The sequence below is a fragment of the Molossus molossus genome, unplaced genomic scaffold, assembly GCF_014108415.1.
Source record: "Molossus molossus isolate mMolMol1 unplaced genomic scaffold, mMolMol1.p scaffold_m16_p_8, whole genome shotgun sequence".
In the NCBI taxonomy this organism is placed as follows: domain Eukaryota; kingdom Metazoa; phylum Chordata; class Mammalia; order Chiroptera; family Molossidae; genus Molossus; species Molossus molossus.
Window position 1 is genome coordinate 74,276,750 of NW_023425402.1, and position 14,918 is coordinate 74,291,667.

General features: G+C 38.4%; 1 protein-coding gene across 2 annotated transcripts in view; it reads right to left on the reverse strand.

The window, feature by feature from the left end:
- Positions 1–270: 270 nt before the first annotated feature.
- CEP85L (centrosomal protein 85 like) overlaps positions 271–14,918 on the reverse strand; it is a 110,498-nt gene continuing 95,850 nt past the window's right edge. For both annotated transcript variants that reach the window (XM_036248601.1, XM_036248602.1), the window contains 3 exons: positions 11,364–11,471; positions 4,831–5,062; positions 271–969 (listed from right to left, as the gene is read on the reverse strand). In XM_036248601.1, coding sequence (XP_036104494.1) covers positions 806–969; positions 4,831–5,062; positions 11,364–11,471 — 504 coding nt within the window. In that variant the 3' untranslated portion in view covers positions 271–805. The remainder of the gene's footprint in view (positions 970–4,830; positions 5,063–11,363; positions 11,472–14,918) is intronic.

Consider the following 14,918-nt stretch of genomic DNA (forward strand, 5'->3'; position numbering starts at 1 on the left):
CCTTGTGATATATAAATCACTATGCTAGTGAAAAAGATTGTCACATCGAAATCTCACCCCTCCAGGGCCATCCACAATCACCGTGGAAAAGAGCTGGCCTGTCTGCAGCGCTAAAACCAGCCCGACCCTCCCGCCTCGTCATCGCAGCACCTGGCTGCTCACACAATGGCCTGCTCCTGCGCTGCTATGACCCCCCTTGCCTGCTGATGGAACTCTTGCTGAGCCAGCCTTTGAAAACCCCAAAGTGTAACATAAGCTTCTACACGAATGAAAAAAAAAATACAAGAATAAACAGTGTGTGCTCTTCCCAGAAGCTTTGCTTTGACCCTAGAAATCCTTACCATTTTGTGAACACACATGCACACACACACAAACACGCACACACACAAAAGAACATAAGGTAAGAAGTAATCCCACCCCCTCTATCTGAAGGGCACTCTTCACAGCTTGGTCCTACAATCAGTAGTTTGAGAATACAGAATGTTTTTTCTTAAACACTTCATCACATTTTTCAAATGGTAATTTGATTTTTTGTCCTGATTAGATTTTTTTTTTGTTTTTTTGTTTTGTTTTCTTGGGGCCACCTTACATCTTCTTTCTCCCCAACAAAACAAATCCACAGAAAAAAATCCTATGTGCAAGTTGTATGTCACTTGCAACTCTCCAACACGGCTCCTTCAGACAGCAGACGAGATCGGGTGCGTCCAGGGTGGTGTAGCCATAGACCCCAGGGCTCCTAAAAAGAAATGTGAAGAACACAGCAGCATTTAAGAATGGGTCATTATTGCTGTGGGACCAACACTTGTCACTGAGTGATGCAGTTATCTCCCATGTCCTGAGCATAGCGATCTGATATTGTAGTCCTTAATTCATCAATGTCCCTCCGTAACTGGCAAACATCTGACAGTTTTTTAGTGAGTGATTCTTGGCTGTGGTCATTCTCAGTCTCCTCAGCTGAACAGTTCAGTGCTGTGGAAATAAAATATGAAGAGAATGTCTCACATTTTTTTAACAAAGCCATTTTAGGATTTTCAACTTAATTATCATTGGCAATACAATGCTGTGCACTGAATACCATTCAGGGTCAGATTTAAATTATGTATCATTCAATATTAAATAGATTTAATCTACTTGGGCCTTTTAAAATTTTGTTAATTAAAATGCATTAAATTCATACAGTAATGCACACAAACTCAACAGTTTAATGGATGACAACCTTCCAGAAGTAGAAGAGTATCCTCTAACAACTGTATTTGAGCTCAATAGAACACTCAGTTCTTCCCATCTGACAAAAATCTGAAGTCATTGTGTTATGAGGAGTGACACCTAAATTTTTACAGACGGCAAAGTGGATTTGTTGGCTTGAAAACAAATTTTCAAAATATATGGTAAAAAATATATATGTGTGTGTGTGTGTGTGTGTGTGTGTGTGTGTGTGTATAGTGAGAGAGGGAGAGGGAGAGAGAGAGTGAGGAAGAGAGAGACAGTGAGCGAGAGAGAGAGAGAGGAAGAGAGAGAGAGTGAGCGAGAGAGAGAGAGAGAGAGAGATTGGGACCCTACAACCCCCAAACAACTGAATCAGGCTGATTGCTAGGTACTCGGTGGCTGAATAACTGAGGGTGAGGCGCGGAGTCAGATAGCTCTTAATTATTTACTCCAGTTTCTCTCTGTCAGCATATCTCAACTGAAAAGAAGTAGAGCCAGTGCTTTTAAAATGAACCTTTCCTTATATCTTCATTGAACCTAGTGGCTTACTAGAAAGAGCCATTAGAGTCAGGTAATTCATTTTAACAAACATTAATTGAACACCTGCCATGATCCAAGCACTACAGTAGATGCTGAAGTCAGCAAAAATAATGGATACAGTGGCTTATTCTTTTATTATTTTTATTATTTTTTTAAATACTCACCTGAAGATATGTTAAGAGACAAAGAGAGAAACATCAATTGGTTGCCTCCCCCAGGGACCCCAACTGGAGATCAAACTCAAAACCTAGGTATGTCCCCTGACTGGAAATAGAACCTTCAACCTTTGCGTGTATGGGACAATGCTCCAACCAACTGAGCCTCCTAGCTAGGTCTAGTGGCTTATTCTTAATAATTTGCATACACTTTCATAAACAAGCAAGCCCCGTCAGGTATTGTTGATAACCTACTACTATACACAGGCTATAGAGTCCTCAGGAGGAGAACACCAGGCCTGACTGGAGAGGGGACCGGTTCACTGGATAGGCCAAGGAAGCAGAGTAAGCAATGGTATAGAAGCAGAAAACCAAACAGTCTGGTGAAATTTGAAAACTTAAAGAAAATCAATAACCAGTTCTAAAATGGTGGGGCACAAATTATGAGAGAAGTGAGTGCCAAGAAAAAAGGCTGAAGAGAGGGGTGAGCTACCTATCTCTTCTTTAGGGAAGTATAACTATTAGGAAGTCAGAACCCATTTCAACAGACCCCTCTGTCAGCACTGTGGAAAACGCACTGGGCGGAGGGTGGGGGGCTAGATGGTTCACAGAGAGACAGTCCATAGGAAAGCCGGAATTAAGGCAACGGTGCAATCAAGATGTAATGATGGGAATAAGAGGCTGAGAAATGATAAGGTCCAATCATCTTCGATGTGCACCGGGGCCAGAGGTTGGGTATGGGACAAAGGAGGAAGGAGGATAAAATCCAGTTGGGGTGATAGGTGCTACTCACTGAGAGAAAGGTAGATTTACAGAGGGAAGAAAAGTAGGCCCTGTTTTGGACACACTGAGTCTGTGATGCCTATGAAGCAGCTAGTTCTAATGTACAGGTCAATATAATCAGGAGCCCAGAAGGGACATTCTAGGCAGAATAAGAGATACATGTCTGCATGGGTCAAAAGTACCATGATAACAGAACACAACAACAGGACATTAATAAGATTACTTAGAGGAAATATATAAAAAGAGAAACAAAAAACCAACAACACAAGGTTGCTGGGGAACACCAATATTTAAGTGGCAGAGAATTCCACAGAAGACTGAGACAGAGCAGTCATAAAGGTAGCATCACAACCTAGAGGTAATGTCATGAAAACCATGGTAGCAAAGTTTAAGAAGGTTGACTGAACAGTGTCAACAAACAATCCATGGTGCAAAGGGATGAGGATTCAAAAGAATCTATTGGTTTTGACAAATTAGGTGGCTGGCTGAATTTTTACAATGTCAGTAAAAGGTAAGGATTCTGGAGTGAAATTTTGAAGACTGGAAAGAGTATTCATTGGGAGGTGAATGTGACAAGGTTCTTAAATCTCCCTTTAATGCATATTAAGATGGGTCTCTTATCCTATTACTGAAGGGGTTAACAATACTATATAGGAGTATGCAAATGTAGGTTACAGAGTAACTGAAAGAGTGACCATCTCTGAAATGGTAGAGAAAATGAGTCTTTTGAGAGTGAACTTTTACTTCTTGTTCCAAGACATCACTGAATTAAACCACCCCATATTCACCTAGTGAAGTTCTCCTTTAAGATTTAAGCCAACACCAGCTCCTCCATGGAGCCTCTGTAGCCCTCACCAGGTAGATTTAATGGCTTTCCCTTGGGCTCCCACTGTCCCTAAGAATTTGGTTGTGTGAGCAAGGGCTGTATTCAAATTATCTGCATTACAGATAATGCCTGAACTATAGAAGGTATTTAATGAATATGTACTGAATGAGCCCACCCGGTGTGGCTCAGTGGACTGAGTATTGTCCCATGCACCACAGGTTCGATTCCCAGTCAGGGCACATGCCCAGGTTTCGAGCTTGATCCCCAGTATGAGGAGTACAGGAGGCAGCCGATTGATGTTTCTCTCTCTCTCCTTCTCTTGCTAAAAAATATATTTTTTAAAAAAGAATATGCACTGAGTAAATATATTTAAATTTCGAAGGGTTTTTTTACATACCCACACTCACCTATGTGAACACACATGTATGAAATGAAGGGGCAAAGTCTGCTGACATCTCTGAGCACAGTTACTTGTTTCATTTAACAAGTGATATACTTTTATCAAGAGTATTACGTATTTGGGTTGACAAAATAACTATTATGATGCAAGATGGTGGAATCTTTGTGATAAAACTAGAAAAAAAACTAGTCCCTTCTCGAGGTATGTATTTACTATACTGTTTGGCAGTGACTCAGTACAATACGTTGGTGCATAAATCTCATGACCTCACTCCACTCCTGCCTCCTAACTGAAGTCCATTTCTTCTGTATTAACAAGGAACCCAACATGTTGGTGTTATAACTGGGAACCCCCACGCAGCTGAGGGCTCCTGCTGCAGCGGCACAGAAGGGATATGACACTGGGATGTCCCTGGGACAGCTCTCACAGCTGTGTGTGGAGGAAGGCAGAGCTGAGCCGAAACGGGCGGGTGTCACACTGAAAGGGATACAGCGAGCAGGTACGCACTGTACGAGCAACAGATCTGTAGGCCATGAAACCACCACAGAACATACACTACACAGGAAAGCCAGTATCTTGTCTTCAGTATTTTTCCAGTGGACAGAAGAGTAATCAGGAACTCACACCTATCATCACTGCATCACGTATTACCAGATTCAGCACAGCTCATCCACACAGGCAGATTTGCAGGCATCCAGCAAGTGCCATTCCATATCAACTATGACTATGCTCACTTCTGTGAGTTCTAGCAATGAAGCAATAACAAGTATTCATGACTCACAGACTGATTCCGAGATTATAAATCTATGCAGGAAAAGCTATTAAAAACAAAGGGAGAACGCAGTCAGAAGTTCCTACTTCATGAAGACAGGTTTCTAACTGTTAAGCAATACTGTAAGGACAAATCATCAGCCACTTACATCTGATTCCCAGTAATAATGAAAGATTAGGCTCCTTGCCCTGGGCACGCTGATTAAGAATGCTGCACAGTGCCTTCAAGTCAAATAAACAATAAGACATTTCCTTAAACAGTTGGTCAATCACACTCAAATCAAATAGTGGTCGTTTGGGAAGAACCGCCTGCTGCCTGGACTGGTCTGTTTCCTGGCCCTGATCCAATACAGAGCATGTCTCTTCTGCTTGTCTTTGGTTCTGCAATAGATAGAGAAAACAAAAATCCGGTGGTTAGAACAGAGGAAAGGTACTCGAAAGCCACACAAGTTAACATTTTCCCCCAAGTCTATAAACAAAACAGTGGAATATTATATGCACATTAACCAAATTTAACTACATACACAGAGAAGTGAAAATAGAAAAATAACTTAAATAGTGGAATGGTGCCTCTGTGCCATCTGATGCCCTATGGAGGAAACGTAAACCCAAACAGTCTTAATTTCTAGGCATGCCACATTCTCTCACATAATGAGCATCTTGCTTGTATGTGTGTTTTCTATAAGATTTATCCTAAGAACAACAAACTTATACCTCATCCTGTAGTTTTATTATTAGTAGCAACAGTGACTTAATTACTTTGAAACCATTTTTTGTATATTGAGAAAAAAGTAGGTATGTTATTATAAGAGAAAAATACAACCACGCAGGACTGTGGTCATCTTACTCCTTCCCAGGGCCCTGGGGAGAGGCGGTGGCCCCTCCCTCAGAGATTCAACCCTACCTGGTGGCCACTGAAATGCTAATTGAGGCCCATTAACAACCAGCAGCTGCCCCACCCTCAGGAAATCCTCTTACACTGAGCACCTGAAGGAGTTTTTCAGGCAACTCAGAAACCAAGGTTCTTCAGGTGACCTCTACTAATAGCCTCCAAGTAAAAAAAAGCTAGAGGAAAGTTAAGACTTGACAGTGGTGGTTAAAGTGGGTCCTCCCTGCCTCATCCAAACCCAGGACAGGGAGCCACAAACAACAGAACACCAACACCCACAGGGAAAATTTGGCAGACTCCAAAGCCCACTGTGATAGCCAAAATGGTGAAAAACAGAAACAAAAGCCAAATGAAACAACAAGAGACCTCTACTGAAGATGAGATAAATGACGTGCAGTTAAGCAAGTTAACAGAATTAGAATTCAGAGCCATGATCTTGAGGAAGCTCAACAGCATGTGTAAGGACATGAGCACCATGAGTAAAGTCAGAAATGTTGAAAGTCAACCAGTTGGAAATTAAAAACGACATATCAGAAATGAAAAGCGCAAAGGAAGGTTTAAAAAGCAGAGTAGAGGAAGCTGAGGACCAGATCAGTGAATTAGAAGACAGGGTAGAAAAAATCAACCAATCAGAAAATCAAAAGGAAAAAATGATTAAAAAACAGGAAGACAGCTTAAGAGAACTGTGGGAGAACTGGAAACGGAATAATATTCGTACCATAGGAGTCCTTGAAGAAGAAGAAAATGAGCAAGGGTTAGAGAATATAGTTGAAGAAATAGTGACAGAAAACTTTCCTAATTTGGTGAGGGAAGAAGGCATTCAAGTTCAAGAAGCACAGAGAGCCCCAAGTAAGAAGAACCCAAACAGGCCCACACCAAGACACATAGTAATCAAACTGACAAAAATTAAAGACAAGGAGAGAATCCTAAAAGCAGCAAGAAAGAAACAACAGGTTACCTACAAAGGAAACCCCATAAGGCTCTCAGCTGACTTCTCACAAGAAACACTACAGGCCAGAAGGGAATGGCATGAAGTAATCAAAGTCATGAAAAACAAGAATCTGAATCCAAGACTACTCTACCAAGCAAGGCTATCATTCAAAATAGAAGGTCAAATAAAGAGCTTCCCAGACAATAAAAGGCTAAGGGAATACATTAGCACCAAACCAGCACTACAAGAAATGTTAAAAGGACTGCTGTAATTAGCAGGAGAAATGGGAAGAAAAATAGAACCATACTAAACAAAAATGGCAATAAATAAGTACATATCAATAATCACCTTAAATGTAAATGGATTGAATGCTCCCATAAAAAGAAACAGAGTAGCTGATTGGATAAGAAAGCATGACTTATCTATATGTTGTTTCCAAGAGACCCACCTCACAACAAAAGACTCGCATAGGTTAAAAGTGAAGGGATGGAAAAAAATCTTCCAAGCAAATGGAAAGGAAAAAAAAGCTGGGATAGCAATACTCATATCTGATAAAATAGATTTTAAAATGAAGGCCATAACTAGAGACAAAGAAGGCCACTACATAATACTGAAAGGATCTATCCAACAGGAAGATATAACCTTGATAAACATATATGCACCCAATATAGGAGCACCAAAATACATTAAAAATCTTCTAGAGGACTTCAAAGAAGAAATCGATCGCAATACAATCGTAGCAGGGGACTTCAACAAGCAGCTGACATCACTGGATAGATCCTCTAGACAAAAAATTAGCAAGGAAACAGAGACTCTAAACGAAGCACTAGACCAAATGGATTTAATAGATATCTACAGAGAACTACACCCCAAAACTACAGAATTCACATTCTTCTCAAGTGCACAGGGGACATTCTCAAAGATAGACCACATGTTAGGGCACTAACTAAGTCTCTACAAGTTCAAGAAGACTGAAATCATATCAGGCATCTTCTCAGATCACAATGGCATTAAACTAGAAATCAATTGCAACAAGAACATACAAAGACATTTGAACACATGGAAGCTAAATAGCATGTTATTAAACAATGAATGGGTCACCGAGGAGATCAAGGAGAAATGAAAAACTTCATGGAAACCAATGAAAATGAAGACACAACAACACAAAATCTATGGGATGCAGCGAAAGCAGTTCTGAGAGGGAAGTTCATTGCACTACAGGCCTACCTCAAAAAACAAGAAAAATGTCTAATAGACTATTTAACCTCACAACTTAAAGAACTAGAGAGCAAACAAAAAAAACCCCAGAGCAAGTAGAAGGAAGGAAATAGTAAAAGATCAGAGCAGAAATAAATGACATGGAGACCAAAACAACAATTCAAAGGATCAATGAAACAAAGAGCTGGTTTTTCGAAAAGATAAACAAGATTAATTGACCCTTAGCTAGACTCACCAAGAAACAAAGAGAGAGAACCCAAATACACAAAATTAGAAATGAAAGAGAAGAAGTAACAATTGACACCACAGAAATACAAAAGATCGTTAACAACTACTATGAACAATTATATGGCAACAAATTTGACAATCTAAATGAAATGGACAAATTTCTAAAAACACATAGTCTCCTAAAACTGGACCAGGAAGAGATAGAAAACTTGAACAAACCAATATCAACAGAAGAAATTGAAGATGTAATCAAGACTCTCTCAGCAAACAAAAGCCCAGGCCTGGATGGCTTCATGGGGGAATTTTACTGAACATTCAAAGAAGAACTAACACCCATTCTCCTCAAACTATTTCAAAAAATTGAAGAAGAAGGAAGACTTCCAAACACGTTCTATGAGGCCAGCATAATTCTAATTCCAAAACCAGAAAAAGACACTACAAAGAAAGAAAACTACAGGCCAATATCCCTGATGAACATAGATGCCAAAATCCTGAACAAAATACTAGCAAATCGAATCCAACAATACACCAAAAAAATTATCCACCATGACCAAGTGGGATTCATTCCAGGGATGCAAGGCTGGTACAATATTCGCAAATCCATAAATGTGATACACCACATAAATAAAATGAAGAATAAAAACCACATGATCGTATCAATAGATGCCAAAAAAGCCTTCAAAAAAATCCAGCATCCATTTCTGATAAAAACGCTCAGCAATGTGGGAATAGAAGAATCATATCTCGACATAAAAAAGGCCATATATGAAAGACCTACAGCCAACATCATACTCAATGGGCAAAAACTAAAAGCATTTCCCTTAAGAACAGGAACAAGGCAAGGATGCCCAGTTTCGCCACTCTTATTTAACATAGTACTGAAAGTCTTAGCCACAGCAATGAGACAGGAAGAAAAAATAAAAGGTATCCAAATTAGAAAGGAGGAAGTGAAACTGTCATTATTTGCAGATGACATGATACTATACGTAGAAAACCCCAAAGATTCTATCAAAAATTTACTAGACTTAATAAATAAATTTGGCAAAGTAGCAGGATACAAAATTAACGTCAAGAAATCGATGGCATTCTTATACACCAAGGATGAACTCACAGAAAGAGAAACTAAGAAAACAATCCCATTTACCATTGCGGCAAAAAAATTAAGATACCTAGGAATAAACTTAACCAAAGAAATAAAGGACCTATTCGCAGAAAACTACAGGTCATTGAAAAAAGAAATAGAGGAAGATATAAAAAAGTGGAAGCACATACCCTGTTCATGGATTGGGAGAATTAACATCATTAAAATGTCCATATTACCCAAAACAATCTATATATTCAATGCAATCCCCATCAAAATACCAACGGCATACTTCACAGAACTAGAACAAATACTTCAAAAGTTTATATGGAACCAAAAACAAACCTCGAATAGCCACAGCAATCTTGAAAAGAAAGAACAAAGTTAGAGGAGTCACGTTACCCGATTTCAGGTTATACTACAAAGCCATCGTAATCAAAACAGCCTGGTACTGGCACAAGAACAGGCATATAAACCAGTGGAACAGAACAGAGAACCCAGAAATGGACCCAAGCAATATGCTCAATTAATATGTGACAAAGGTGGCAAGAGCATACAGTGGAGTAAGGACAGCCTCTTTAATAAATGGTGCTGGGAAAACTGGACAGCTACATGCAAAAAAATAAAACTAGACCATCAACTTATACCCTACACAAAAACAAACTCAAAATGGATAAAAGACTTAAATGTGACTCATGAATCCATAAAAATCCTAGAAGAAACTGTTGGCTACAAAATTTCAGATATTATACACAGCAGAATTTTCACTGATATATCACCTAAGGCAATAGAAACAAAGGAGAAAATGAACACATGGGACTACATCAAACTCAAAAGCTTATGCACAGCGAAAGATACAATCATCAAAACGGAAAGGCTACCCCACTGTATGGGAGAGCATAATTGCCAATGATGTATCAGATAATGGGTTAATTTCCAATATATATAGAGTGCTCATACAACTCCACAAAAGGAAGACAAAGAACCCAATTAAAAAATGGGCAGAGGAACTAAATAGACACCTCTCCAAATAGGACATACAAATGGCTAAGAGACATATGAAGAAATGCTCATCATCACTAATCATCAGAGAGATGCAAATTAAAACAACAATGAGGTATCACCTCACACCTGTCAGAATGGCCGCCATCAACAAATCATCAAACAACAAGTGTTGGTGAGGGTGTGGAGAAAAGGGGACTCTAGTACCCTGCTGGTGGAAATGCAGACTGGTGCAGCCACTATGGAAAACAATATGGTGTTACCTCAAAAAATTAAAAATTGAACTTCCATTTGACCCAGTGATCCCACTTCTAGCAATATACCCTAAGAAGTCTGGAACACCAATCAGAAAGAATATCTGTACCCCCATGTTTGTAGCAGCACTATTTACAATAGCTAAGATCTGGAAACAGCCCAAGTGTCCATCAATAGACAAATGGATAAAAAAGCTGTGGTACATATACACAATGGAGTACTATGTAGCTGTAAGAAAGAAAGATCTCTTATCCTTTGAGACTACATGGAGGGACCAGGAAAGTATCATCCTAAGTGAAACAAGCCAAGCAGAGAAAGACAAGTATCTTATGATCTCACTTATTTGTGAAATATAATAAACATAACAGTCTGAGGAATGGGGTAGTCCCAGAGACGTGGAAGTGGGGTACAGACTGACAATCCCCAGAAGAGGGGATGGTGGGGGAGAGATAAACCACAGTACTTTTATGCATGTATGCATGAACAGTGGATATGGACAACAGACTGGGGACAGGGCAGGGAGGGAGGGGGAGGGGGGAATCAGTGGGGGGAAAAGGAGAAACATCTGTAACAAAAATTAATTAATAAACTCACACTTCTGATAAAAAAAATAAAAAGAAAAGAAAATGTCCCTAATATTTGAAGATGCATTCTGAAACATCTAAGTGGCAAATGTCATGATGACAGTTAAAAAACTAAGTGTTATTTGTATAACATGTCCTTAAATGCAGGCCAAGTATTTCATCTCATAATTAAATGAAGAAAGTGTACTCTGTTCCAATGACAGTGTCAACACTGCATCTTCCTTCAAGATTCCCTAGGTAATTCTGTACATTGAATTTATGCCACTTTGCTACAGACAAGTCTGTGGAACTGCATTCTAAGACATAAACAAAAAGAAAGACTGTCTTTTTATTATAATTTTAGTAAGAAACCTAATAGATTTAATTGACTGGCACATTGAAATCAAGTCTTCAATTTAAAAATATTTTTTTAATATGTACAAAATAAGCATTTGCTTTAACTCAGAGAAGTACTGAATCAGCCTTTGAAAGTAATTTGAATTTCTTCTACTCACATCAAGCAATGTTTTTGTTAATCTCTGTAGGTTCCTTTCTTTCTTTTCCAGCTCTTCCATCATCTTTTGAGTAGTTAGTTTTTCTTCGGAAAGTTTCCCTTGCATAGACTAAAGAGAATTGTAAAGCAAAGCACGTTAAAACTGAAAGCAAAATGCAATCTGGTAGGTAGCAAGGAACACTGACTGAGAATAGTTTAGATCTACTGTCCTCCCCAGCCCCTTAGAAGATAAAGTGCTCATGTTTAAATCAACCCATATTATCTCTTGAGAACATGACTACAACAAGAAAAAAAATACCACTTTTTCCAAGAAAGTTTTAATCTGGGTAAAACATGTTAAATCTAAAGTTGCTGTTTAATGCTATATTACAAATAGTTCTTATTTTATTAACTGAATTTTGTTTACATATTAGGAGTGTATTAACAAATCTATACCTCTCTTTACATTTTTCTTATGATTAATAAGATCATAAGACCATCCCTATTTTCTGTCATTCGAACACCCTTCTCAGTGTAGTATTCCACGTGCATATGATGCTGAATTCAGGGCAAGGGCCTGTATATATTATGGGGCTCTGAAAAACTGATCTCTTGACTCCAGTATAAAATTACAAATTATCCAGACACGATACTATCATGAGAAGATACTGAGTATACCAAAGAAGCATATAGGATATTTTAGGGGTACATGTGTCATTTTAGTTTCTAAATCTAATTTTCAGCTACACACCAAAGAGAAATTTGCCATAATCCCTGTAGTTAACCAGTGATATCTAGGTATTTTTATCAACATTTTTCTTTTTGTTAAACTACAAGATCAATAAACATATGACCAGAGAAGAGATATAATTTTTTCCCTCAGGATTGTAATTTACTCTCAACTCTGAAAATATTTCAGAATGCTGACCACCTGAACAGCGCACGATCCACTATGGAGGTTATTTTCCTCACATTGTCTCTGGGTGGAATAAGAGAGAGTAGTTACCATGGGCTGAGGTAAGACTCCATAAACATGAAACAGTTTTCTCAACAACAGATATTCACCCCGTGGTTTTTTACTTTATCTGCCAAACTCTGAAAAAACATTACATTTAATAACTCAAAAGTTGCACACAAATGAAGTAAGTTCTACGATAAGTACATTTCTTTCTAGGGAAAACTTGTTTTGTATTCAAAAACGAATCTTACAGCACAAAGTCGCATGGGCTCTCTGAGTATGTATATTTTGGGAAACTGAAATTCCTTTGTAACTACATTTGAATGAATCAACACCTATCTGATTGACTGATACATGAGGATTTATTTACCCAGCTGAAGGTCAATGCTTATTGGCATGACAAAATTATTTAGCTAGAATTCAGAATTCATCCTAAGTATGCTTAAGATTTGTGACTATTAGAACTGTAGAAGAAAAGCACCAGGTAAAACTGCTCTAAATGTCATATTTCAACAATGAAAACTGAACCCACGCTGTAACATAATTCTTAAGAAGATTATAGTATTTTATATTAATATATTTCATATTTATATTTTTCAAACTCATAATTATTTATAACTGGTAATTAGCTAGTAAATCTAATACAGAGTGTGACAAAGATAGGTTTACAGTTTTGCATGCACAAAACAGTTTATTCTTGTATTATTTAATAATGATTGTATTATTTTCCATATGAACAACTGTAAATGTACTTTTGCCCCACCCTCTATGTTCCTACGTAGACTAAATTTAAACCAGTGAAGAAACAGACAATCTCCTCCATCAAAATAAATAAAAAATGTTTGGCAATAGTGCTGTTTGTCATTAAGAGGGAAAACTGAAGCTGGGAAATACATCAAGCTTAATACGTTGCATTGGTTGGGTTCAAGGGTACTTATCAGGCAGATCTTAAATAGGGGAAGAAGTTCACAGATGATTATCCTAAAAGGACCAAGTGCTGTATAATTTCTAGGATAATACTAGGTATGAGCACTATAGCTGTCTGACAACAACATTCAAGAAAATCTACTAAAACTCAGTAAGAAAAGCATTAAGTCTGTGATATTTTAAACAAAATCCACTCCACCCACTCACTCATAGCTCAGTGAGATGCACATTCCAGTCCAGACAAGGACAGCCAGTAACACCAGGCCCCATCTCTCCCTAGCTCCCAGTTGAAGAGCTATCTTCCCAGGAGAGGCAGGACAACAGCTTTCCTCATCCAGTCCTCAGCTACCTGCAGCTTAGGCCAAGTTCCAGGCAAGTACAGCCAAAGGTGGGGCACTCTCCTTCCGCCCAGGCTCCCTCATGGGATGGAGGCTTTACATCACTTATGTGCGGAACCTAAAACTACGGGGACCCTGGCTGCCCCTGCTTTGGCTTCTGGGGCAGGGGTTCCACACTGGAAAAGGTAAGCCAAGGTGTAGGGCTGCTGCCCACCTCCCTCCAAAAGACTGCCTCTGATAAAGATTACAGTGGTTAACCGTGCACTGGAGACAGGTGTATGCAGGGGCAGGTGCTTATCAGGAATAAATGGGAAGGAAGGTAATGCCCAGTGAAGAACTCATTCACTTTCTGACTGCAGTCACATTTATTGAAATGATGGGGAATGTTTAATGCAAAATGTCTTTTTATACTCCATAATGACAGAAGAAAAACCTGCAGGAGAAGAAGCCAATTTAGGCATACTGGTTTCATGGATGTAAAGAAAGGCATTATTTCTAAAGGATCAATGAGTAAACAAAATTTTCATGCCAGTTAATATAACCTCGACAACCAAAGTAGTAGATAAACCTGTATTTTTATAGCACTCAACTCAATTTCAAAATCAGCAAATACTTTTACATGAAGTACTACTTTTATTATATTTAACAATAAATACAATATAACTAGTGGAAGACTGATTTCTCCCCGACTTGCAAAGTGGTAAATCAATCAATCGACTTGCCCCTTACCTAAATCAGGTAAGTATTTACTGAACTTCTGGTGCAAGGTAGTAAACTGCTAACGGTGTGTTTTATTTTATTTTTTATTTATTTATTTTTTCTTTGTTAATTTTATTTTTGTTACAGATGTTTCTCCTTTTTTACCCCTACTAACGGTGTGTTTTAAATACAGCATTTTCACTCTGTAACTGCCTTATTTTTATCTCCTATAAATTGGACATAAAATAAACAGGACAAGGGATTTTATTTTTATTTCCCTCTTGTCATAGAATTTAAACTGTAAGAATACCCTGCTTGTACCTATAGCAATGTAATATTCCAAATCAGCCAAATAATAAGTTTGGTCTCCTCAATAGTTCTCAGTGACAAAAGAAGCAGTAAAACATTAAAATCTAAAGATGCTAAGTCTGCTGTGTCTACTCCATGACTTCTTTGAAACAGAACAACCTCCCACACTACAGAGGGCCAAAAAGCATGCAAACTGTAATGGCCGTGAAATTGTAGGATTTCATTTTAAACAAAGTTAATACTATACTGAGAGCTAAAATGCCTCGTTCATGTTTAAAATGGTTGGGAAACTCTCTACTATCCTTAATTATAAAGATTTTGTGTTATTTTGGCTATGCAAAGAAAT